General features: G+C 35.9%; 2 protein-coding genes across 5 annotated transcripts; both read right to left on the reverse strand.

The window, feature by feature from the left end:
* Positions 1–213: 213 nt before the first annotated feature.
* On the reverse strand, positions 214–7,489 carry LOC149892657 (uncharacterized). 3 transcript variants are annotated; one of them, XM_090078205.1, is made up of 5 exons: positions 7,414–7,489; positions 1,354–4,173; positions 1,055–1,120; positions 739–795; positions 214–581 (listed from the first exon to the last, which is right to left on the reverse strand). In XM_090078205.1, exons 2-5 carry the CDS (start codon positions 4,142–4,144, stop codon positions 262–264), a joined length of 3,234 nt encoding a protein of 1,077 aa, XP_089934331.1. In that variant the 5' UTR covers positions 4,145–4,173; positions 7,414–7,489; the 3' UTR covers positions 214–261. The 3 variants fall into 3 exon arrangements, with proteins under 3 accessions (XP_089934331.1, XP_089934333.1, XP_089934332.1); XM_090078207.1 differs by having other exon boundaries at positions 7,420–7,486; XM_090078206.1 differs by lacking the exon at positions 7,414–7,489 and having other exon boundaries at positions 1,354–4,932.
* Positions 7,490–17,713: 10,224 nt separating this feature from the next.
* LOC149892658 (uncharacterized) lies at positions 17,714–24,986 on the reverse strand. 2 transcript variants are annotated; one of them, XM_090078209.1, is made up of 5 exons: positions 24,920–24,986; positions 18,854–21,673; positions 18,555–18,620; positions 18,239–18,295; positions 17,714–18,081 (listed from the first exon to the last, which is right to left on the reverse strand). In XM_090078209.1, the coding sequence occupies exons 2-5, from the start codon at positions 21,642–21,644 to the stop codon at positions 17,762–17,764; spliced, it is 3,234 nt and encodes a 1,077-aa protein (XP_089934335.1). In that variant the 5' UTR covers positions 21,645–21,673; positions 24,920–24,986; the 3' UTR covers positions 17,714–17,761. The 2 variants fall into 2 exon arrangements, with proteins under 2 accessions (XP_089934335.1, XP_089934334.1); XM_090078208.1 differs by having other exon boundaries at positions 24,914–24,986.
* Between the last annotated feature and the right edge of the window lie 1,380 nt (positions 24,987–26,366).

A 26,366-nucleotide genomic window follows, 5' to 3' on the forward strand; every position in this document is an offset into this window, starting at 1 on the left:
ACTCTTAAAAACATCAGAAGTAATTCTAAATGCAACTCTATTAAAAGTTTTCACAGAATAACAAAACGACTTCTTTTTTTTTTTTTTAAAGATAAAAAAAAGTTTGAACTATCTTTAAATAAGAAATGTGAGAACAGTTTAACAGAACTTCTTGTTTATTATGTCTTTAGCGAAACAGATAAAAATATTTGCAAAAGCATAGATAAAACAAACTACACAAAAGGCCCATCTTTATTGCCAAACTGAACAAACTTATCTAAACTACATAAATGGTTTCACGATATTGCCATATTGAACAAACTTTTCTAAACTACCCTCTTTTTGAATTTTTAGCTTCATGTTTTTAATTTTGTCTTTAATATGGCTTTGGTAGGAGTACTTTTGCAAGACATGAATGAGCTTGTCACTGCTATGATTTGCCAAGATGCCAAGGTAATCTTTGTACGAGCAACTTGAGCTTACATCTGTAAACACGTCTTGCAAGATGTATGCCAACACCAAAGCTGCACATCGTGGAAAACTTCTGGTGTTGAACCATTCGTTGTGGCCAGGGCAAGCATTCAGCTCTTCAACTATTTCATCTAAAATTTTACAAACTCAAGTCATAACACAAAGTGATTAAATCAAATATTCATTTGGTTCTGAAGTAAGACAAGATTTATTCTGTTTTTTTATTTATTTTTTTTTGTTGACCTTATTGTTTGCACTGATAGCAATAACTGGTTTTTGAAAGATTACCTAAATGGCATTGGCTAACTTCTGCTTTGTTTTCCTTTGTTCTTGGCTGAGTTGATCCTGAAATAAAATAAAACCATGTTCATTTTTCTAATTCATAAAAACCATCAACAGTTTCTAAGTGTTAGAGATGATAACAAGCTGTGCATGATTTCTAACGGTGATGTTTCTAACTTCATCATTAGAAATCGGGTAGACACAACTTTCTAAAAGTGCACTTAGCAATGATGGCTAGTTTTTGTTAACAGTTAACCATCTGAAATTGTGCAAGAAGAGGTTTGTGTTTATATATCTTTGTATAAATTAGGTTTTACATTACCGATGAGTTCTTGAGTGAAAGATGGCATTTCCAACTTGATTTTTTTTCTTCTTGGATCTTTTACTTCTAAAACATAATCAGTTTTAGTATCATTCACTTGTATAAACATTTAAGCAATCACAGAATTAGTCCTGCAACAAATACATACACACTTCTGTGTTGTTTTTTTGTTTTGTTTTGTTTTTTTTACAGCTCTAACAATAACAATAGAGCAAGGAGTTGATTTGGGCATTTTCATTTTTTGAAAGCGTGTTGAGATTTGCATAAAAATCAAAAATCAAAAATCAAAAAGAATTTACCTCTGGATGTAGAGGCAAGACTTTGGCTAAATAGGCTACCAACAGATTGAACAGCATAAGGTGAGAGCTGCTTTGCAAGAACAGTACCAGCCTGTTGGACAGGAACAGCTGAAACTGGATCAGATGAAAGAAACAAACTGGGTTTGGCCAATGTTTGCTGAAAAGCAACAAGGCTAGGAGTCAGAGGAACAGAAAAGACCTCTTTTGAAGGACAGAAAGCGACTTGCTGAGAAGGAGAAGCAGAAACAGGTTTGGCAACCACTTGCTCATTAAAGTAAACTGGAGAAAGTTTTGCATGGTGTTCAATAAAATCCGGTTCATCAGGAAATAATGTTAATGCAAGAGGAGAACAAGCTGTGCCAACAGGAACAGCTAGAGTCTGATCTACATCCATACAAACAGCTTGTTCGTTAGGAACTAGTTGTGCAAGAGCAGGGGATAGTTCAAGAACTGGACCAGCGATTGTTTGTTCAGATGGAACAGACGAAACAGGAGTTGAGGTAGGTTCACACAAGAAATCTACGGCATGGTCGTTGCTATCCTCTAAAGGAACATTGTTTTCTACAGCTGGAGAAAACGGAACCACTGTGGTACAGCTGAAAGTAGCAGCACATTCTTCAGAGTCAGAACCGGAGTCTAAATCTTCCTCAAAGATGTCCTCAACCTCATGAAAACCGTACTCCTCTGCATTAGTTTGGAGCCAGTCCATCACATCCTTCTCCTTCTTTGGTGGTCTCTCAGACTTTTCAACAGTCAAAGACTCTATGACTCCGAAGGACTGTCCGATGCCCAGGGCAAAGCGCAACTCCTCTGCAGCGTTCCACTGGGACACATAAAAGCTATCCATTGTGTTCCTGCTGTGCTTCATGTAGAGTGTAGCAAACCGCTCGCGATCTTCTTTGCTGTTGTTGGCAAAGTAAGTGGCTATCGAACCGCGAATGCAAGTGGGAGTAAGACGCTTCATGGGAATGTTTACTTGGCTTTTTCTGAAGCAGGACGTCAGGCAAGAGGAGATAGCAGAGGAACCCATCTGGTAAACAGGCACTCTAGTTGCACCGAGTGTCACACATTCGTCTTTGTTGGGTCTCATCGATGGAAAAAGGGGCCTGTAGCAGTCGCTCAACTCCAAAACAGTCTTGGTGTCTGCAGCCATGTAGTGAGAGTCGTTGACAAGAAGGTCTCTGTATCTCAGCAAATAAATATCGATCAACACTTTCAAGTCGTTCGGCACTAGAATGTTTTTGGCTCCGTACTTGTATGCTGTTTTGTAGCGCTCTTGCACAATGCAATATCCACACTCACTCTTCTCAGCAGCCATGTAGTCTCTAATGTTTAAAAGAGCAATGTTAGATTTTCTTAAACTGTTAATTACAGTGACAGAGAGCAGAAGATGGTTTCGTAGAGACACAGCATTGTCTCTAGTCGGTGTAAGAGACGGCTTTCTAATCGATTCCACTAACTGTCTTACGTATGCAGACTTGCCATATTCGTTCAGCAAACTGACATTGATGATGTTGATGCATTTTTTGCTTTTCACAAGGCTCCTCCTCAAAGAACGAAAGGGCCTCAGCACTTTTTGTAACTCCTCCACCTTGCAGCGCAAACGTCGGATGGCCTCATGAGAAAGTCCGAAATAGACATTCCTGGCTTCACTGAAACGAAACAGGAGACAAAGGTAGACAAGGCGGTTGTACAACGTGTGACAAGACATGGCTTTTGTTTGGTCAAGTTCACTCAGCTTGGAATTGAGCTGAATGTTTTTAAAGTGCATGGAAAAGTATCTATCCTCCAAAACGTTGGAATTGGTGAGAGCGTTCGGGTGCAGCGTCAGCGTGCTGTCACAACATGTCAATATTTCAACAACTGCATTTTTGTAGATCTTTGCTTGTGACAAAGTGTTGTTGTTGGCTACCACAAGCCACTTTTCAAAATCTCTGAAGAGCTCATCTGCTGACTGGTAATAAAAGTGAAAAGCATCTTTGTCCAGCTGAAACAAGAGTCTCTTATCTTCTGTCAAGACGGAGGAGTTGGAAACCAAGTGCTTTAAGGAATTAAAATCAGAGTCTAGGACGGATTCGGTGTTCAGCTCTTTGTTTTCTACAGAGGTGCAGTGGTTTGCAGAAGGAGCCTCGGACGAACCAGCAACTGATGAGGGCAAGCTTAAAAGAGGATCAGAGGAAAGAACCGGAGAAGAAAAAGAGGAGGAAGGCCCAGGAGCAGAGGATGCAGAGCCTGATGCAGACGCTTGTTCAGCTACTGGCTTAATACCAAAGAAGGCAGGTCGAATAAATTGAGGGACATAGAGCTTGTCGTTGTCGTATCGCTTTGCCTCTGCAATCTTTTGTTTGATCGTCTTGGAATCGTAGAAATGAGTCTCTTTCAAGTGTATGTCCAGTCGGTCGTAATACTTCCAACATTGCAAACAGGGGTAAGGTTTTGGACAGCCGGACTTGCGTTCGAGACGAGCATGCTGAAACTTCCTGACCATTGCAGAGTAAAAGATGGAAGCTTCATCCAAAGTCCAAGAATGATCTTTTTTAGTCAAGTGTCTTTTAATGCTTGTGGAGGAATGTTTGCACAAAGGCATCGGACAGCTAACAGCGTACCTCTTCTTGGTACCATAGAAAGGTACAACCCTGTTTACGGAGCCACACGCTGCAACTAATGCGGCCCTGACTTTGTTTTTGAGCTTTAAGTCTCTCTGTTCTTGTGACTGCCTTCTTTTCTTTTTTTTCGCTTTAGAGTTCGGAGAAGGGGCAACAACAGTGTTGTTTTCTTGTGAAGAAGACATGTTCAGGTGTTTGTTTGCAACGGTTTATGCTAAAAAAAAGAAGACAGTTAGTGAGAGTGTTTTTCTTCTGCCTGCATCCTGGAATCCTGGAATGTTTACAACTGCAGGGAAGAGCTGTGTTTTTTCGAATCCTCTGCAAAAGAGAAAAAAGAAAGAAAAGAGAGCAACAAGAAGAAACAAAGTTTCCACTAGCAAATGAAAAAGAATGAGAGCAACTAGCATTACATGCATGGTGGCAGCAGTGATTGCTATTATGAGAAGGAGAATGAGAAAAAAAAAAAAAAAAAAGAAACAAATAAATAAAGAGATGGAGTTTGAGAGGATCTCGCAACCATATGACTCAAAGAAAGAAACTGTGTTGAAAAAAGGCAAGAGAGGGCAAATAGAACTTGCTAACAAGGACAAATGACAGACATAACTACAACAGTAACAACTCTCATTGCAAGCATAATAACAACAGCATCAGCATCACTGACTCAGAGAGTGTTGACATAACAAAAAAGAAAACAAAAGTACAAGCCAAGTGGGGGAACATTAACAAACACTCATTGCAACTATAACAACAACAACAACAACAGCAACAGCATCACTGACTCAGAGGGTATTGATAAAAAAAAACAAGCAAAACAAAAACAAACAAAAAAACAAATAAAAAAACAAAACAAGCAAATTGGGTGAACAGTAACAACTCTCATTGCAAGCATAATAACAACAACAGCATCAGCATCAGCATCACTGACTCAGAGAGTGTTGACAAAATAAAATAGACAATAAGCAAGCAAAGTGGGTGAACAGTAACAACTCTCACTGCAAGCATAATAACAACAACAGCATCAGCATCAGCATCACTGACTCAAAGAGTGTTGATAAAATAAAACAGATTATAAACAAACAAAGTGGGTGAACAGTAACAGCTCTCATTGAAAGCATAATAACAACAACAGCATCACTAACTCAGAGGATATATAAAAAAACAAACAAACAAACAAACAAAACAAAAACAAAAAAAAAACAAGCAAAGTGGCTGAACAGTAACAGCTATCATTGCAAGTAAAATAACAACAACAGCATCAGCAACATCATCACTGACTCAGAGAGTGGTGATAAAATAAAACAGATTAAAAAACAAGCAAAGTGGCTAAACAGTAACAACTATAAATACAAGTAAAATGACAAAAGCAGCAACAGCATCACTAACTCGCAGGGTGTTGATAAAAAAAAAAGCAACAAACAAATAAAGCAAGCAAAGTGGGTGAACATTAACACTCATTGCAACTATAATAACACCAACAGCAACAGCATCAGTGACTCAAAGGGTGTTGATAAACAAAAACAAAGGCACAAACAAAACAAGCAGAGTGGGTGAACATTAACAACACTTATTGCAAGCATAATAACAACAACAGCATCAGCATCACTGACTCAGAGAGTGTTGATAAAATAAAATAGATTATAAACATGCCAAGTTTGTGAACATTAACAAACACTCATTGCAACTATAACAACGACTACAGCAACAGCATCACTTACTCAGAGAGTGTTGAGAAAAAAAACAACAAAAAAAACAAAAACAAAACAAAACAGAAAACAGAAGTACAAGCCAAGGGGGGGAACATTAACAAACACTCATTGCAACTATAACAACAACAACAGCAACAGCATCACTTACTCAGAGGATATTGATAAAAAAAACAAACAAACAAACAAACAAAACAAGCAAAGTGGCTGAACAGTAACAGCTATCATTGCAAGTAAAATAACAACAACAGCATCAGCAACATCATCACTGACTCAGAGAGTGGTGATAAAATAAAACAGATTAAAAAACAAGCAAAGTGGCTGAACAGTAACAACTATAAATACAAGTAAAATGACAAAAGCAGCAACAGCATCACTAACTCGCAGGGTGTTGATAAAAAAAAAAGCAACAAACAAATAAAGCAAGCAAAGTGGGTGAACATTAACACTCATTGCAACTATAATAACACCAACAGCAACAGCATCAGTGACTCAAAGGGTGTTGATAAACAAAAACAAAAGCACAAACAAAACAAGCAAAGTGGGTGAACATTAACAACACTTATTGCAAGCACAATAACAACAACAGCATCAGCATCACTGACTCAGAGAGTGTTGATAAAACAAAATAGATTATAAACAAGCCAAGTTGGTGAACATTAACAAACACTCATTGCAACTGTAATAAGAACAACAGCAACAGCATCACTGACACAAAGGGTGTTGATAAACAAAAACAAAAACACAAGCAAAGTGGGTGAACATTAACAACACTCATTGCAACTATAACAACAACAACAGCAACAGCATCACTGGCTCAAAGGGTGTTGATAAAATAAAGAAATAAAAACAAAACAAGCAAAGTGGGTGAACAGTAACAACTCCCATTGCAAGCATAATAACGACAACAGCAACAGCAACACCATCACTGACTCAGAGAGTGTTGATAAAATAAAATAGATTATAAACAAGCCAAGTTGGTGAACATTAACAAACACTCATTGCAACTATAACAACGACTACAGCAACAGCATCACTTACTCAGAGAGTGTTGAGAAAAAAAAAACAAAAACAAAAAAAAAACAAAACAGAAAACAAAAGTACAAGCCAAGTGGGGGAACATTAACAAACACTCATTGCAACTGTAACAACAACAACAGCAACAGCATCACTTACTCAGAGAGTGTTTATAAATAAAACAAAAAACAAAAACAAGAAACAAAAATACAAGCCAAGTGGGTGATTACTAACAGCGCTAACAGCAGCAACAACAGTGTCTTTAGAAACAACAAACAAGTACAACAGCAACAACTGCTTTTACAGAGTATAACAATAACAACAACATGGCACTAACAACAACAAAAGGGTTGGAATAAAAACCTGTAGGCAAAAGGAGAGCTGCATTCAGACAAGATCGATTACAAAGAGGCTCTTCTTTAGGACAGAGGAGAAACTGCTTTTGAGGGACAGAGGGACTTTTGTTGTTGTGGTTGTTGTTGTTGTTGTGCAGAAACCAACAAACTTTTATTGAACCGAATATAACCGAATATAACCGAAAGTCTTGTTTGCTTCTGTTTTGTGCCATCAAGAAGGGAAAACAAAACATCACAAAACAAACGAAGCAAACGAAACAAACAAACAAACAAACGAACGAAACAAACAAAAAAAAAAAAAAATTAAAAAAATTAACAAACAAACAAACAAACAAGCAAACAAACAAAAACAAATAAGAAAAACAGAAAACGCAGTACCGAAACCTCGCCATTTTTTATCCTTCCTCAAGCTTTCTCTGGGCGCCAAAGACCGAGAAAGTTGAGCAAACGTGACGTTGAGGGGGGGGAGGGGGGTACTTAAGGACAGCAGACCGACCAATGGCACGCTTAGGAGAGACCCACGTGAATGCTACATTTTCTTTCTATGTACGCTGAATCCGCTCAAAGTCTGGAATTTCCAGCATTCACGTGTCATCACTCCAGCCACCAGATTGGCCCACACTTTGCACACTTTCAAGACTAGAAACTCACTTGTGCTCAATTTGAGCAAAAAAAAAAAAAAACTAAGTCTCGCATGGCGACAACTTTTCCAAAAGCAAACAAAGGCAAACGAAGGCAAACGAAGAAAAAACAAAAACAAATAAACAAAAACAAAACCGAATAGGGAGAGAGAGAGTGAGTCGACTCATTTCTTTCGACTGCCTTAAACGAGAAGTCTAAAACGTTTAAAAGTTGAAAACTAAGTTTTTTAAATGAACTGCACCGAAAAAACTTTACGACAGTTTAGCTGGTTAAAAACGCAGAGGAAAATATTTTATAAAATTTAAGCGTTCTAAAGATGTCCATTTTTGTTTTTGGCTTTTTTTTATTTTGGTTTGTTTCTGGCTTGTTTCTTTCTTTAAATTCTAGCGATCGAGCATATTTGAACGGTTTCATCAACCTGTCGGCGCACGTGCTCGAGAGCTAGAACTTTGATTGCTTTTGTTGTTGAGAATTGAGAATGTCCGAGCAGGTTTTTTTTATCGATTTCATCGCTTGTGGCGAGGCAAAAATCAAAACGCTTTTTGGACGAAAGAAAAGAGATTAAAAGGAAAAAAGAGAAGAAAAAAAAAACAAAAAAATAGGTTATGTGTTATGAACATTTATTTTCTCACGCGATGACGTCTAGTTTTGTTAGAGTAATTAAAATATGGTATCAAGTTTGTAATTTCTATCTTATTTTTAGTTACGGATAATTGCCAATTATGTCACGTTTAGTATACACAACGCTGTTTTCTTAATAGCAATATGATACAAACAAGTTATAAAAAAAAAAGCGTTCGCTCGATCTTCCTTAGTCAGTTGAACAAAAAGAAATTTTCACAACATATGATTGATTTGGTTGTCCTAGCAAGCTGTTTTAGCAAACGGCTAGAGGTTGCAACTGTTGTTCATTGAAAACGAAAAATCTAGCGTCAGCAACAAATTTTTGAATACATAATGTACGCAAAAGTGGCACTAACAAATGAAAATGTAAAAAAACTGTTTACCTTGATGCCAGACTCGCAGAGATGTTGTCGCTCGTTGCTATCGACTGCGAACAGCTTTGTTGTTTTTCGAAGTGCCTCTTCATTCTACTTATAGCCGAAGTTTTGGCTTCGAAAAAAAATACGAACGTCGTTAAGCTCAACGAGCTGCTTTAATTGTTGTTCGTGCGAAAACGAAATGCTTAAAACGGATAAAAGTGTTGGCGTAATTACACTTTTCGACCGCGATGCAGTTTGTCAACTCTAGCGTACTTTTTTGGCTCGTGGAGCAAAAGCCTCATGATAATAGCAAAGGCTTAAAATGTCTTAACATGTCAGCAAAGGCTTAATATGCTTAATAAACTGTGGTTAAGTTTTTGCGGTGCAGTTCATTTACAACTTAATTTGCAACTTGCTGGCACAAGCAAACGTTTATGACTTCTCGTTTAAGACAGTTGAGCGAAATCAGTCGACTCACTCATTCTCCCTTTTCTGTTTTGTTTTTGTTTTGTTTTTTTGTTTTTGTTTTTGTTTTTGTTTGTTTTTTTTTTTTCTTTGTTTGTCTTTTGTTTAAAATGTAAAAAACTCGAAAGGAAAGTTGTTGCTTTGTTTGCTTATTGAAAGTTTTCGCCAGTTGCAAGACTTAGTTTTGTTTTTGTTTACTTATTAAAATATCGAGGAAAATATTTGAGGACATCGCATTCTAATGGTGCCTTTATAACAACATCTAACGATTTAACGTTTAATGTTGTGCTCAAAAAAAAAATTCCTTTTATATCTCTCAATGGTCTCCAACGATAAAACTGCCGACCAATCGCAACGATTAAACAGCCAACCAATGGCAGCTCAATGGTCTCCAAACAAGAGACTGCCGACCAATGGCAGCTCAGTGGTTTGAGAAGTGAGATCATTCGATTTCCTTTTATTATCTCCAGTTTGAACTAGTGCTTGGCTTGTGGTGCAGAAACTAAAACTTCCCGTTTTTGTATTTTGTTTTGAATTTCTTTGCTTTGAGCTTTTTAATCGATCGATAGCTTTAGGAGAAAAGAAGAAACCCCTCTGACGAAGTCTTGGCTTTTTTAAAAACGCTCAAATTTTGGCAAACAAATCTCATACGAAACGCTACTTTGATGTCAAGCTTTCGTTACTCCCTACTCCCTTCTAGCGGAGGGCGGCAAAAAGGTGTTGCATCCTAGAGCTAAAAGTGAGGAGGGAAGCAAGTTTTTTTTTCGTTTTGTTTGCTTTTTTATGTTTTTTGTTTTTTTGAGGGGGGAGAGTTAGAGGGTAAGGGGGTTAGGATTAGAGGGGGTTGGGGTTACGGTTTGGAAACCTGGGGACGAGGATATCAAGCAGGAGTTTAGTGTTAAGGTTAAAGGGCCCACGAGGGGCGTCCTTCAATTGTAAAATGCCTTTAGACGCACGTGTCTAGTCGTCTCGTTGCATCGACCTAGAGGAGTTTTCTGATAGATCTTGCGCTTTGGGCTCAGTTAATCGGTCTGTATCCATTGTAAACACGGTGTCTGCCGTTAGAAAATCGTTAACCAGGCGTTTGTGAGCTTTAACAACCATCCCTTTGAGTTTAAAACGAACGTTTCTTCAAAAGCCACTCGAGATGGAGGTACTCACGGAGGTTTGTTACGGTAACAACCCTGTGGTTTGCCATCTTCTTTCTTTCCGCAGCGTCGCAAACGCATCGGCCGGTCTCTTAGGTGACGAAAAAACGTCTGATCTCTCGACTGGAATGCTTAACGTACTAAGATTAGTAAAGTTAGTACTAAGAGTTGCATCTGGCCGCCGTAATTTTCTTCGATGATGTCTTGAAAATTTCGTGACGTCGTTTTCAAACCTCTAGGGTCGATTTTAACCTTCGACCTTAAAGTCGATTTTAGCCTTCGGTGTGGCTCTGTACAACTTTTGCGGTGAAAAAGCTTGCGCGGAGTCTACAGTTGTATTTAGCCGACAGACGCTGGCAACGCAGAAACAGAATGACTCTTGGGCGGCGCAAACCGAGCGTTCAGCAAATTTCTAGCATTTTACGTCAAAGCGGACAATCTGCACGACAAATAAAGCTAACTTTCTCGTTGCAACAGTTAGTCACTGGATCGTTGGACGAGTGTGTACAGCTGTTTTGCGTCGAAAGCCGACCGGTGGTCGGATGCGACTCTTCTTTTCATTCGAAAATCAGAACCTGGCCATCAGTCGTGTATCACCATCGAATGCTTAATGTAGTGATTTCTCGAAACGACAAAAGCTTGTAAAACAAACAGCTTCGCTGTACTGTTGCCTAATATGTTAACGGATGGCCAGGAACAACCTTGGTCTGTAATGAATGAGTTCGTTTTTCCATTCGAGGCACTAATTACTGCAGTTTTAAAAGTCACCTAAAGTATAAGCTCATCTCTCCATTCAAGAAAAACAAGCATCAGAGTTTCGGAAAGTTTGCATGCACGACACCACCATCGATGATACTTAAACAAACAGAAAATGAATTGCAAAACAGAACCACTGAATTGCAAAACATAACAACGGACAGCTTGTAAAATGCATGGTGATGAGCTTCTTCAATCCAATCAAGGAACCAAGCATCACAGTTTCGGCAATGGTGCATGTGCAAATCAGCAAACTGTGATACTTAATCAAACAACTTCACTGTTTTGCTTAGTTTAAGAACGGATGGCTAAGAACAACCTCGTTAGTGAGTATGAAGTCATCTCTTCATTCCAGGAATTAATAATCAGAGTTTTAGAAGTCTCTTACGTGCGATACTACTATCAACGGTACTTAATCAAACAGCCTCTCAGAATGGCCTAGTTTGAGAACGGAAGGCTAGGAACAACCTTAGTAGTGAGTCATCAGTTCAACTTTTCATTCAAGGAATTAAGCATCTAAAATCTGAAAAATAAAAAGAAGAGCTCTTTGTTAGAAGTTCTTATTTTTATTTTTCCTCAACTTCTATTTCTTTTCTTTTTTTACTTTTTTTTTTTTAATGATAGTTTTTCTTTTTTTTTATCTATTTTGTTCGTTTAAATTAATACAACAGGCGTTTTAGGTCGTTTCTGTAACATTATTTAACACTTTAAATTGTAATAAATATTTGAACAGAAGAAAATCCCTTTCGTAACGTTAAAATGTCATAAGAACATTTCATCTTTACCAAATACGCTTGTAAAAATAGTTTCACTTTTAAAGTTTGTTGTATATGTCTTTTAATTTAGTGAATCGCAATTTGGATTTTCTTAGGCGCACATCTACTTTAGTTGCTTTTTCTTAAAGAAAGGTCACCAGAGTTTTCTTACACAGCCCCTGCAGCATAATCTTTAACAAAATACTCTTTTGAAAAGTTTTACATTGAAATAAACAAAAGCCATTTGCGTAAGTAGAGATAACTTAGAGAATAAAAAGTGCATAAACGCCTCGCTACTTTGATGAAGAAGAAACGGATGACTAAATGCAACTTTTTAATTTCGTGTGCTATCTCTTTCGATTAAGGTACTTTTTGAATATTTTTTCAAAGAAATGTTAGCGTAGTTTTCCTTTTTTAAATTTAAATCATGTTTAAAGGTAGTTTTTGAATGTTTTTTCAAAGAAATGTTAGCGTAGTTTTCATCTATTAAATTTAAATCATGTTTAAAGGTAGTTTTTGAATGTTTTTTCAAAGAAATGTTAGCGTAGTTTTCATCTATTAAATCTAAATCATGTTTAAAGGTAGTTTTCGAATATTTTTTCAAAGAATTGTTAGCGTAGTTTTCCTCTTTTAGATCTAGCTTATGTTTAAGGTAGTTTTTGAGTATTTTTTCAAAGAAAAGTTAGCGTAGTTTTCCTCTTTTAGATCTAGCTTATGTTTAAGGTAGTTTTTGAGTATTTTTTCAAAGAAAAGTTAGCGTAGTTTTCCTCTTTTAGATCTAGCTTATGTTTAAGGTAGTTTTTAAATATTTTTTTAAAGAAAAGTTAGCATAGTTTTCCTCTTTTGGATATAGCTTATGTTTAAGGTAGTTTTTAAATATTTTTTTTAAAGAAAAGTTAGCGTAGTTTTCCTCCTTTAGATCTAGCTTATAATTCAGGTAGTTTTTGAATATTTTTTCAAATAAAAATTAGCAAAGTATAGTTTATTTAGCATGACATCACAAAATACTAAACTCAAAAAGGCAAGATAAAGTATAAGATAAACGTAAAATAAGATATAGATGAAACAAATGTTAGGCTGCATAAAATCAAAAACTGCATTGCCTATCATAAACACAAATGTCTAGTGAGAGCTTTTAAAGTTCGTTCTTTTCGTCTTTTAATTTGGTGAATCGCGATTTGAATTTTCTAAGGCGCACATGTCTTTCAGTTGCTTTTTTCTTAAGGAAAGGTCGCCAGAGTTTTTTTACGCAGCTCCTGCAGCATAATCTTTAACAAAATACTCTTTTGTATATCATTACATAGAAATAAACAAAAACCATATGCGTAAACAGAGATAAATTAGAACGCAAAAGTGCATAAAAAGCCTCGCTACTTTGCTATAGAAGAAGTGGATGACTGTAAATTCGTGCACTACCTCAATGGATTAAGGTATTTTTCGAAAGTTTTTTAAAAGCATAAATAGCGTAGTCTTCCTCTTTTAAATCTAGCTTATGTCTAAGGCAGTTTTTGAATAGATTTTCAAAGAAAGGTTAGCGTACTTTTCCACTTTTAAGTTTAGCTTATGTAGCTTGACAAAACAACACACAAAAAGACAAGATAAAGTATCAGATAAACGTAAAATAAAATATAAATGAAACTAAAGTTAGGCTGCATAAAAAACAAACAACTTAATAATCTACTAGACATGTTTAAGTTGAATTAAGTAAAGTCCTTTGCGCAAATTTGGGTAAATAAGAGAGTAAAAATCCATAAAAAGAAGAAGTGGATGAGTAGATACAATTTTTTAAATTTGTGTGCTATCTCTATTGAATAAGGTAGTTTTCGAGAGTTTTTTCAAAGCAAAATTAGCGTAGTGTTCCTCTTTTAAATCTAGATTATCTCAAAAATAGATTTCGAATAGTTTTTCAAAGAAAGGTTAGCGCAGCTTTCCTCTTTTAACATTAGCTTATGTAGCTTGACATCACAGAACACAAAAAGATAAAATAAAATATAAGACAAACGTAAAATGAAAAATAGATGTAGCTAAAGTTAGGCAGCATAAAAAACCAACAACATAATAATCTACTAGGCATGTTTAAATTGAATTAAATAAAATCCTTTGCGCAAAAATAGGTATGTTAGAGAGTAAAAGCGCATAGAAAGCCTCGCTACTTTGCTGTGAAAGAAGTGGATGACTAGATACAACTTTTTAAAATCCTGTGCTATCTCTATCGATTAAGGTAGTTTTCGAAAGATTTTTCAAAGCAAAAATAGCGTAGTCTTTCTCTTTTAAATCTAGATTATGTCTAAGGTAGTTTTTGAACAGCTTTTCAAAGAAAGGTTAGCGTAGCTTTCCTCTTTTAAGTTTAGCTTATGTAGCTTGACATCACAAAACACAAAATTCAAAAAGACAAAATAAAATATAAGATAAACGTAAAATAAAATATAGATGAAGCTAAAGTTAGACTGCATAAAAAAACAACAACGTAATAACCTACTAGAATCTAATAAAACCCTATGCACAAATGTAGGTATGTTAGAGAGTAAAAGTGCATAAAAAGCCTCGCTACTTTGTTTAAGGTAGTTTTTGAATAGTTTTTCAAAGAAAGCTTAGCGTAGTTTTCCTCTTTAAAGTTTGGCTTATGTAGCTTGACATCACAAAACACAAAACACTAAAAGGAAAGGTAATATAAAAGTTAATCGTAAAATAAAATGTAGGTGAAATAAATGTTAGGCTGCATAAAAGAAAAAAAAAATCGTAACATAATAATCTTCTATATATGTTTGGATTGAATTAAATGAATTCCTTTGCGTAAATATAAGCAAACTAGTGAGAAAAAGTGCATAAAGAGCCTCGCTACTTTGCTGCAGAAGTAGTGGATGACTATATGCAATTTTTTAAAATCGTGTGCTATCTCTATCGATTAAGGTAGTTTTCGAAAGTTTTTTCAAAGTAAAAATAGTGTAGTTTTCCTCTTTTAAATCTAGCTTTTGTCTAGGGTAGTTTATGAATAGATTTTCAAAGAAAGGTTAGCGTAGCATTCCACTTTTAAGTTTAGCTTAAGTTGCTTGGCATCACAAAACTCAAAACTCAAAAAGAAAAGATAAAATATATGATAAACCTAAAACATAATATAGATGAAACTAAAGTTAGGCTGCATAAAAAACCAACAACATAATAATCTACTAGGCATGTTTAAATTGAATTAAATAAAATCCTTTGCGCAAATGTAGGTATGTTAGAGAGTAAAAGTGCATGAAAAGCCTCGCTACTTTGTTAAAGGTAGTTTTTGAATAGTTTTTCAAAGCAAGTTTAGCGTAGTTTTCCTCTTTTATGTTTAGACTATGTAGCTTGACATCACAGAACACAAAGCTCAAAAAGGCAAGATAAAATATAAGTTAATCGTAAAATATAGATGTAACAAAGTTTAGACTGCATAAAAAACCAACAACATAATAATCTACTAGGCATGTTTAAGTTGAATTAAATAATGTCCTTTGCGCAAATATAGGAAAGTTAGAGTAAAAATCCATAAAAAGCCTCGATACTTTGCTGAAGAAGAAGATGACTATATGCAACTTTTTAAAATTGTGAGCTATCTATATCGATTTAGGTCCTTTTTGAGTACTTTTTCAAAGAAAAGTTAGCGCAGTTTTCCCCTTTTAAGATTAGATTATGAAGCTTGACATAACAAAACACAAAACTAACAAAGGCAAGATAAAATATAAGGTAAACGCAATATAATGTATAGATGAAACTAAAGTTAGGCTGCATAAAACAAACGGGTAACAATACTCTTCTATGTATGTTTACATTGAGTTAAATAAAATCCTTTGCGCAAATATAGGTATGTTAGAGAATAAAAGTGCATAAAAAGCCTCAGTACTTTGCTGTAGAAGAAGTGGATGAGTAGATACAATTTTTTAAATTTGTGTGCTATCTCTATCGAATAAGTTAGTTTTCGAGAGTTTTTTCAAAGCAAAATTAGCGTAGTGTTCCTCTTTTAAATCTAGATTATCTCAAAAATAGATTTCGAATAGTTTTTCAAAGAAAGGTTAGCGCAGCTTTCCTCTTTTAACATTAGCTTATGTAGCTTGACATCACAGAACACAAAAAGATAAAATAAAATATAAGACAAACGTAAAATGAAAAATAGATGTAGCTAAAGTTAGGCTGCATAAAAAACCAACAACATAATAATCTACTAGGCATGTTTAAATTGAATTAAATAAAATCCTTTGCGCAAAAATAGGTATGTTAGAGAGTAAAAGCGCATAAAAAGCCTCGCTACTTTGTTAAAGGTAGTTTTTGAATAGTTTTTCAAAGACAGGTTAGCGTAAATTTCCTCTTTAAAGTTTAGCTTATGTAGCTTGACATCACAAAATATAAAACTCAAAAAGACAAGATAAAATATAAGATAAACGCAAAATAAAATATAGATGAAACTAAAGTTAGGCTGCATACAAAACCAACAACATAATATTCTACTAGTTATGTTTAAATTGAATTAAATAAAATCCTTTACGCAAATATAGGTAAGTTAGAGAGTAAAAGTGCATAAAAAGCTTTACTTTGCTGAAGAAGAAGATGAATAGATGCAACTTTTTAAATTCGTGAGCTATCTCTATCGGTGTAAGGTAGTTTTTGAACAATTTTTCAAAGAAAAGTTAGCCTAGTTTTCTTCTTTTAAGTTTAAATTATGTAGCTTGACATCACAAAATACAAAACTCAAAAAGACAAGATAAAATATAAGATAAACGCAAAATAAAATATAGATGAAACTAAAGTTAGGCTGCATACAAAACCAACAACATAATATTCTACTAGAAAAGTTAGCCTAGTTTCCTTCTTTTAAGTTTAGATTATGTAGCTTGACATCACAAAACACAAAAAGGCAAGATAAAATACAAGGTAAACGTAAAATAAAATAGAAGTCAAACAAAAGTTAGGTTGCATAAATACAAAAACTGCATTGCCAAAAATAGAATTTGTTGTCTAGAAAGACCTTTTAAACTTTGTTTCTTTCGTTTTTTGACTTAGTGAATCGCGATCTGGTTTTTCTTAGGCGCGCTTGTTTCTTAGTTGTTTTTTTTGTAAAGAAACTTTATTCAGACGTTTTTTTTTACGCAACTCCTTTAACATTATTTTTAACAAAGTATTCTTTTATACGTGTTTACATTGAAATAAAACCCTTTGCGTAAATAGAGATAAATTAGAGAGCAAAAGTACATAAAAAGCCTCGCTACTTTGCAGAAGAAGAATTGGATGGCAAGATTCGTGTGCTTTCTCTTTCGTTTAAGGTACTTCTTGAATATTTTTTCAAAGAAAAGTTAGCGTAGTTTTCCCCTTTTAAGTTTAGCTTACGCAGCTTGACATCACAAAACGCAAAAACCAATAAGGCATGATAAAATACAAGATAAACGTAAAATAAAATAGAAGTGAAACAAAAGTTAGACTGCATAAAAACAAAAAAAAAAAAAAAAACATAATATACTTCTATGTATGTTTACATTGAACTAAATAAAATCCTTTGTGTAAAGATATGAAAAAATAGAGAGTAAGAGTTCATAAAAAAGCCTCGCTATTTTGCTGAAGAAGAAATGGATGTCTAGATCTTTTAAAATAAGGAACTTTTTGATTTCTTTTTCCGAAAAATGGTTGGAGCAGTTTTCCTTTTTTAAATTTCACTTATGCAGTTTAACATCACAGGAAATATTATTTTGCTTTTTAACAAACTCTTAAAAACATCAGAAGTAATTCTAAATGCAACTCTATTAAAAGTTTTCACAGAATAACAAAACGACTTCTTTTTTTTTTTTTTAAAGATAAAAAAAAGTTTGAACTATCTTTAAATAAGAAATGTGAGAACAGTTTAACAGAACTTCTTGTTTATTATGTCTTTAGCGAAACAGATAAAAATATTTGCAAAAGCATAGATAAAACAAACTACACAAAAGGCCCATCTTTATTGCCAAACTGAACAAACTTATCTAAACTACATAAATGGTTTCACGATATTGCCATATTGAACAAACTTTTCTAAACTACCCTCTTTTTGAATTTTTAGCTTCATGTTTTTAATTTTGTCTTTAATATGGCTTTGGTAGGAGTACTTTTGCAAGACATGAATGAGCTTGTCACTGCTATGATTTGCCAAGATGCCAAGGTAATCTTTGTACGAGCAACTTGAGCTTACATCTGTAAACACGTCTTGCAAGATGTATGCCAACACCAAAGCTGCACATCGTGGAAAACTTCTGGTGTTGAACCATTCGTTGTGGCCAGGGCAAGCATTCAGCTCTTCAACTATTTCATCTAAAATTTTACAAACTCAAGTCATAACACAAAGTGATTAAATCAAATATTCATTTGGTTCTGAAGTAAGACAAGATTTATTCTGTTTTTTTATTTATTTTTTTTTGTTGACCTTATTGTTTGCACTGATAGCAATAACTGGTTTTTGAAAGATTACCTAAATGGCATTGGCTAACTTCTGCTTTGTTTTCCTTTGTTCTTGGCTGAGTTGATCCTGAAATAAAATAAAACCATGTTCATTTTTCTAATTCATAAAAACCATCAACAGTTTCTAAGTGTTAGAGATGATAACAAGCTGTGCATGATTTCTAACGGTGATGTTTCTAACTTCATCATTAGAAATCGGGTAGACACAACTTTCTAAAAGTGCACTTAGCAATGATGGCTAGTTTTTGTTAACAGTTAACCATCTGAAATTGTGCAAGAAGAGGTTTGTGTTTATATATCTTTGTATAAATTAGGTTTTACATTACCGATGAGTTCTTGAGTGAAAGATGGCATTTCCAACTTGATTTTTTTTCTTCTTGGATCTTTTACTTCTAAAACATAATCAGTTTTAGTATCATTCACTTGTATAAACATTTAAGCAATCACAGAATTAGTCCTGCAACAAATACATACACACTTCTGTGTTGTTTTTTTGTTTTGTTTTGTTTTTTTTACAGCTCTAACAATAACAATAGAGCAAGGAGTTGATTTGGGCATTTTCATTTTTTGAAAGCGTGTTGAGATTTGCATAAAAATCAAAAATCAAAAATCAAAAAGAATTTACCTCTGGATGTAGAGGCAAGACTTTGGCTAAATAGGCTACCAACAGATTGAACAGCATAAGGTGAGAGCTGCTTTGCAAGAACAGTACCAGCCTGTTGGACAGGAACAGCTGAAACTGGATCAGATGAAAGAAACAAACTGGGTTTGGCCAATGTTTGCTGAAAAGCAACAAGGCTAGGAGTCAGAGGAACAGAAAAGACCTCTTTTGAAGGACAGAAAGCGACTTGCTGAGAAGGAGAAGCAGAAACAGGTTTGGCAACCACTTGCTCATTAAAGTAAACTGGAGAAAGTTTTGCATGGTGTTCAATAAAATCCGGTTCATCAGGAAATAATGTTAATGCAAGAGGAGAACAAGCTGTGCCAACAGGAACAGCTAGAGTCTGATCTACATCCATACAAACAGCTTGTTCGTTAGGAACTAGTTGTGCAAGAGCAGGGGATAGTTCAAGAACTGGACCAGCGATTGTTTGTTCAGATGGAACAGACGAAACAGGAGTTGAGGTAGGTTCACACAAGAAATCTACGGCATGGTCGTTGCTATCCTCTAAAGGAACATTGTTTTCTACAGCTGGAGAAAACGGAACCACTGTGGTACAGCTGAAAGTAGCAGCACATTCTTCAGAGTCAGAACCGGAGTCTAAATCTTCCTCAAAGATGTCCTCAACCTCATGAAAACCGTACTCCTCTGCATTAGTTTGGAGCCAGTCCATCACATCCTTCTCCTTCTTTGGTGGTCTCTCAGACTTTTCAACAGTCAAAGACTCTATGACTCCGAAGGACTGTCCGATGCCCAGGGCAAAGCGCAACTCCTCTGCAGCGTTCCACTGGGACACATAAAAGCTATCCATTGTGTTCCTGCTGTGCTTCATGTAGAGTGTAGCAAACCGCTCGCGATCTTCTTTGCTGTTGTTGGCAAAGTAAGTGGCTATCGAACCGCGAATGCAAGTGGGAGTAAGACGCTTCATGGGAATGTTTACTTGGCTTTTTCTGAAGCAGGACGTCAGGCAAGAGGAGATAGCAGAGGAACCCATCTGGTAAACAGGCACTCTAGTTGCACCGAGTGTCACACATTCGTCTTTGTTGGGTCTCATCGATGGAAAAAGGGGCCTGTAGCAGTCGCTCAACTCCAAAACAGTCTTGGTGTCTGCAGCCATGTAGTGAGAGTCGTTGACAAGAAGGTCTCTGTATCTCAGCAAATAAATATCGATCAACACTTTCAAGTCGTTCGGCACTAGAATGTTTTTGGCTCCGTACTTGTATGCTGTTTTGTAGCGCTCTTGCACAATGCAATATCCACACTCACTCTTCTCAGCAGCCATGTAGTCTCTAATGTTTAAAAGAGCAATGTTAGATTTTCTTAAACTGTTAATTACAGTGACAGAGAGCAGAAGATGGTTTCGTAGAGACACAGCATTGTCTCTAGTCGGTGTAAGAGACGGCTTTCTAATCGATTCCACTAACTGTCTTACGTATGCAGACTTGCCATATTCGTTCAGCAAACTGACATTGATGATGTTGATGCATTTTTTGCTTTTCACAAGGCTCCTCCTCAAAGAACGAAAGGGCCTCAGCACTTTTTGTAACTCCTCCACCTTGCAGCGCAAACGTCGGATGGCCTCATGAGAAAGTCCGAAATAGACATTCCTGGCTTCACTGAAACGAAACAGGAGACAAAGGTAGACAAGGCGGTTGTACAACGTGTGACAAGACATGGCTTTTGTTTGGTCAAGTTCACTCAGCTTGGAATTGAGCTGAATGTTTTTAAAGTGCATGGAAAAGTATCTATCCTCCAAAACGTTGGAATTGGTGAGAGCGTTCGGGTGCAGCGTCAGCGTGCTGTCACAACATGTCAATATTTCAACAACTGCATTTTTGTAGATCTTTGCTTGTGACAAAGTGTTGTTGTTGGCTACCACAAGCCACTTTTCAAAATCTCTGAAGAGCTCATCTGCTGACTGGTAATAAAAGTGAAAAGCATCTTTGTCCAGCTGAAACAAGAGTCTCTTATCTTCTGTCAAGACGGAGGAGTTGGAAACCAAGTGCTTTAAGGAATTAAAATCAGAGTCTAGGACGGATTCGGTGTTCAGCTCTTTGTTTTCTACAGAGGTGCAGTGGTTTGCAGAAGGAGCCTCGGACGAACCAGCAACTGATGAGGGCAAGCTTAAAAGAGGATCAGAGGAAAGAACCGGAGAAGAAAAAGAGGAGGAAGGCCCAGGAGCAGAGGATGCAGAGCCTGATGCAGACGCTTGTTCAGCTACTGGCTTAATACCAAAGAAGGCAGGTCGAATAAATTGAGGGACATAGAGCTTGTCGTTGTCGTATCGCTTTGCCTCTGCAATCTTTTGTTTGATCGTCTTGGAATCGTAGAAATGAGTCTCTTTCAAGTGTATGTCCAGTCGGTCGTAATACTTCCAACATTGCAAACAGGGGTAAGGTTTTGGACAGCCGGACTTGCGTTCGAGACGAGCATGCTGAAACTTCCTGACCATTGCAGAGTAAAAGATGGAAGCTTCATCCAAAGTCCAAGAATGATCTTTTTTAGTCAAGTGTCTTTTAATGCTTGTGGAGGAATGTTTGCACAAAGGCATCGGACAGCTAACAGCGTACCTCTTCTTGGTACCATAGAAAGGTACAACCCTGTTTACGGAGCCACACGCTGCAACTAATGCGGCCCTGACTTTGTTTTTGAGCTTTAAGTCTCTCTGTTCTTGTGACTGCCTTCTTTTCTTTTTTTTCGCTTTAGAGTTCGGAGAAGGGGCAACAACAGTGTTGTTTTCTTGTGAAGAAGACATGTTCAGGTGTTTGTTTGCAACGGTTTATGCTAAAAAAAAGAAGACAGTTAGTGAGAGTGTTTTTCTTCTGCCTGCATCCTGGAATCCTGGAATGTTTACAACTGCAGGGAAGAGCTGTGTTTTTTCGAATCCTCTGCAAAAGAGAAAAAAGAAAGAAAAGAGAGCAACAAGAAGAAACAAAGTTTCCACTAGCAAATGAAAAAGAATGAGAGCAACTAGCATTACATGCATGGTGGCAGCAGTGATTGCTATTATGAGAAGGAGAATGAGAAAAAAAAAAAAAAAAAAGAAACAAATAAATAAAGAGATGGAGTTTGAGAGGATCTCGCAACCATATGACTCAAAGAAAGAAACTGTGTTGAAAAAAGGCAAGAGAGGGCAAATAGAACTTGCTAACAAGGACAAATGACAGACATAACTACAACAGTAACAACTCTCATTGCAAGCATAATAACAACAGCATCAGCATCACTGACTCAGAGAGTGTTGACATAACAAAAAAGAAAACAAAAGTACAAGCCAAGTGGGGGAACATTAACAAACACTCATTGCAACTATAACAACAACAACAACAACAGCAACAGCATCACTGACTCAGAGGGTATTGATAAAAAAAAACAAGCAAAACAAAAACAAACAAAAAAACAAATAAAAAAACAAAACAAGCAAATTGGGTGAACAGTAACAACTCTCATTGCAAGCATAATAACAACAACAGCATCAGCATCAGCATCACTGACTCAGAGAGTGTTGACAAAATAAAATAGACAATAAGCAAGCAAAGTGGGTGAACAGTAACAACTCTCACTGCAAGCATAATAACAACAACAGCATCAGCATCAGCATCACTGACTCAGAGAGTGTTGATAAAATAAAACAGATTATAAACAAACAAAGTGGGTGAACAGTAACAGCTCTCATTGAAAGCATAATAACAACAACAGCATCACTAACTCAGAGGATATATAAAAAAACAAACAAACAAACAAACAAAACAAAAACAAAAAAAAAACAAGCAAAGTGGCTGAACAGTAACAGCTATCATTGCAAGTAAAATAACAACAACAGCATCAGCAACATCATCACTGACTCAGAGAGTGGTGATAAAATAAAACAGATTAAAAAACAAGCAAAGTGGCTAAACAGTAACAACTATAAATACAAGTAAAATGACAAAAGCAGCAACAGCATCACTAACTCGCAGGGTGTTGATAAAAAAAAAAGCAACAAACAAATAAAGCAAGCAAAGTGGGTGAACATTAACACTCATTGCAACTATAATAACACCAACAGCAACAGCATCAGTGACTCAAAGGGTGTTGATAAACAAAAACAAAGGCACAAACAAAACAAGCAGAGTGGGTGAACATTAACAACACTTATTGCAAGCATAATAACAACAACAGCATCAGCATCACTGACTCAGAGAGTGTTGATAAAATAAAATAGATTATAAACATGCCAAGTTTGTGAACATTAACAAACACTCATTGCAACTATAACAACGACTACAGCAACAGCATCACTTACTCAGAGAGTGTTGAGAAAAAAAACAACAAAAAAAACAAAAACAAAACAAAACAGAAAACAGAAGTACAAGCCAAGGGGGGGAACATTAACAAACACTCATTGCAACTATAACAACAACAACAGCAACAGCATCACTTACTCAGAGGATATTGATAAAAAAAACAAACAAACAAACAAACAAAACAAGCAAAGTGGCTGAACAGTAACAGCTATCATTGCAAGTAAAATAACAACAACAGCATCAGCAACATCATCACTGACTCAGAGAGTGGTGATAAAATAAAACAGATTAAAAAACAAGCAAAGTGGCTGAACAGTAACAACTATAAATACAAGTAAAATGACAAAAGCAGCAACAGCATCACTAACTCGCAGGGTGTTGATAAAAAAAAAAGCAACAAACAAATAAAGCAAGCAAAGTGGGTGAACATTAACACTCATTGCAACTATAATAACACCAACAGCAACAGCATCAGTGACTCAAAGGGTGTTGATAAACAAAAACAAAAGCACAAACAAAACAAGCAAAGTGGGTGAACATTAACAACACTTATTGCAAGCACAATAACAACAACAGCATCAGCATCACTGACTCAGAGAGTGTTGATAAAACAAAATAGATTATAAACAAGCCAAGTTGGTGAACATTAACAAACACTCATTGCAACTGTAATAAGAACAACAGCAACAGCATCACTGACACAAAGGGTGTTGATAAACAAAAACAAAAACACAAGCAAAGTGGGTGAACATTAACAACACTCATTGCAACTATAACAACAACAACAGCAACAGCATCACTGGCTCAAAGGGTGTTGATAAAATAAAGAAATAAAAACAAAACAAGCAAAGTGGGTGAACAGTAACAACTCCCATTGCAAGCATAATAACGACAACAGCAACAGCAACACCATCACTGACTCAGAGAGTGTTGATAAAATAAAATAGATTATAAACAAGCCAAGTTGGTGAACATTAACAAACACTCATTGCAACTATAACAACGACTACAGCAACAGCATCACTTACTCAGAGAGTGTTGAGAAAAAAAAAACAAAAACAAAAAAAAAACAAAACAGAAAACAAAAGTACAAGCCAAGTGGGGGAACATTAACAAACACTCATTGCAACTGTAACAACAACAACAGCAACAGCATCACTTACTCAGAGAGTGTTTATAAATAAAACAAAAAACAAAAACAAGAAACAAAAATACAAGCCAAGTGGGTGATTACTAACAGCGCTAACAGCAGCAACAACAGTGTCTTTAGAAACAACAAACAAGTACAACAGCAACAACTGCTTTTACAGAGTATAACAATAACAACAACATGGCACTAACAACAACAAAAGGGTTGGAATAAAAACCTGTAGGCAAAAGGAGAGCTGCATTCAGACAAGATCGATTACAAAGAGGCTCTTCTTTAGGACAGAGGAGAAACTGCTTTTGAGGGACAGAGGGACTTTTGTTGTTGTGGTTGTTGTTGTTGTTGTGCAGAAACCAACAAACTTTTATTGAACCGAATATAACCGAATATAACCGAAAGTCTTGTTTGCTTCTGTTTTGTGCCATCAAGAAGGGAAAACAAAACATCACAAAACAAACGAAGCAAACGAAACAAACAAACAAACAAACGAACGAAACAAACAAAAAAAAAAAAAAATTAAAAAAATTAACAAACAAACAAACAAACAAGCAAACAAACAAAAACAAATAAGAAAAACAGAAAACGCAGTACCGAAACCTCGCCATTTTTTATCCTTCCTCAAGCTTTCTCTGGGCGCCAAAGACCGAGAAAGTTGAGCAAACGTGACGTTGAGGGGGGGGAGGGGGGTACTTAAGGGACAGCAGACCGACCAATGGCACGCTTAGGAGAGACCCACGTGAATGCTACATTTTCTTTCTATGTACGCTGAATCCGCTCAAAGTCTGGAATTTCCAGCATTCACGTGTCATCACTCCAGCCACCAGATTGGCCCACACTTTGCACACTTTCAAGACTAGAAACTCACTTGTGCTCAATTTGAGCAAAAAAAAAAAAAAACTAAGTCTCGCATGGCGACAACTTTTCCAAAAGCAAACAAAGGCAAACGAAGGCAAACGAAGAAAAAAACAAAAACAAATAAACAAAAACAAAACCGAATAGGGAGAGAGAGAGTGAGTCGACTCATTTCTTTCGACTGCCTTAAACGAGAAGTCTAAAACGTTTAAAAGTTGAAAACTAAGTTTTTTAAATGAACTGCACCGAAAAAACTTTACGACAGTTTAGCTGGTTAAAACGCAGAGGAAAATATTTTATAAAATTTAAGCGTTCTAAAGATGTCCATTTTTGTTTTTGGCTTTTTTTTATTTTGGTTTGTTTCTGGCTTGTTTCTTTCTTTAAATTCTAGCGATCGAGCATATTTGAACGGTTTCATCAACCTGTCGGCGCACGTGCTCGAGAGCTAGAACTTTGATTGCTTTTGTTGTTGAGAATTGAGAATGTCCGAGCAGGTTTTTTTTATCGATTTCATCGCTTGTGGCGAGGCAAAAATCAAAACGCTTTTTGGACGAAAGAAAAGAGATTAAAAGGAAAAAAGAGAAGAAAAAAAAAACAAAAAAATAGGTTATGTGTTATGAACATTTATTTTCTCACGCGATGACGTCTAGTTTTGTTAGAGTAATTAAAATATGGTATCAAGTTTGTAATTTCTATCTTATTTTTAGTTACGGATAATTGCCAATTATGTCACGTTTAGTATACACAACGCTGTTTTCTTAATAGCAATATGATACAAACAAGTTATAAAAAAAAAAGCGTTCGCTCGATCTTCCTTAGTCAGTTGAACAAAAAGAAATTTTCACAACATATGATTGATTTGGTTGTCCTAGCAAGCTGTTTTAGCAAACGGCTAGAGGTTGCAACTGTTGTTCATTGAAAACGAAAAATCTAGCGTCAGCAACAAATTTTTGAATACATAATGTACGCAAAAGTGGCACTAACAAATGAAAATGTAAAAAAACTGTTTACCTTGATGCCAGACTCGCAGAGATGTTGTCGCTCGTTGCTATCGACTGCGAACAGCTTTGTTGTTTTTCGAAGTGCCTCTTCATTCTACTTATAGCCGAAGTTTTGGCTTCGAAAAAAAATACGAACGTCGTTAAGCTCAACGAGCTGCTTTAATTGTTGTTCGTGCGAAAACGAAATGCTT

Source organism: Hydra viridissima, unplaced genomic scaffold, assembly GCF_058129835.1.
Source record: "Hydra viridissima isolate aposymbiotic clone 2 unplaced genomic scaffold, HvirCarnegie_v1 scaffold_2, whole genome shotgun sequence".
NCBI lineage: Eukaryota > Metazoa > Cnidaria > Hydrozoa > Anthoathecata > Hydridae > Hydra > Hydra viridissima.

Bases quoted from the DNA above. Each gene is read 5' to 3' on its own strand.
- LOC149892657 (XM_090078205.1), bottom strand. From the start codon at position 4,144: ATGTCTTCTTCACAAGAAAACAACACTGTTGTTGCCCCTTCTCCGAAC. The intron at 1,121-1,353 runs GTAAATTCTTTT...ATTATGTTTTAG, and splicing joins TCTTGCCTCTACATCCAGAG to AAGTAAAAGATCCAAGAAGA. The intron at 582-738 runs GTAATCTTTCAA...GTAAAATTTTAG, and splicing joins AGTTAGCCAATGCCATTTAG to ATGAAATAGTTGAAGAGCTG.
- LOC149892658 (XM_090078209.1), bottom strand. From the start codon at position 21,644: ATGTCTTCTTCACAAGAAAACAACACTGTTGTTGCCCCTTCTCCGAAC. The intron at 18,621-18,853 runs GTAAATTCTTTT...ATTATGTTTTAG, and splicing joins TCTTGCCTCTACATCCAGAG to AAGTAAAAGATCCAAGAAGA. The intron at 18,082-18,238 runs GTAATCTTTCAA...GTAAAATTTTAG, and splicing joins AGTTAGCCAATGCCATTTAG to ATGAAATAGTTGAAGAGCTG.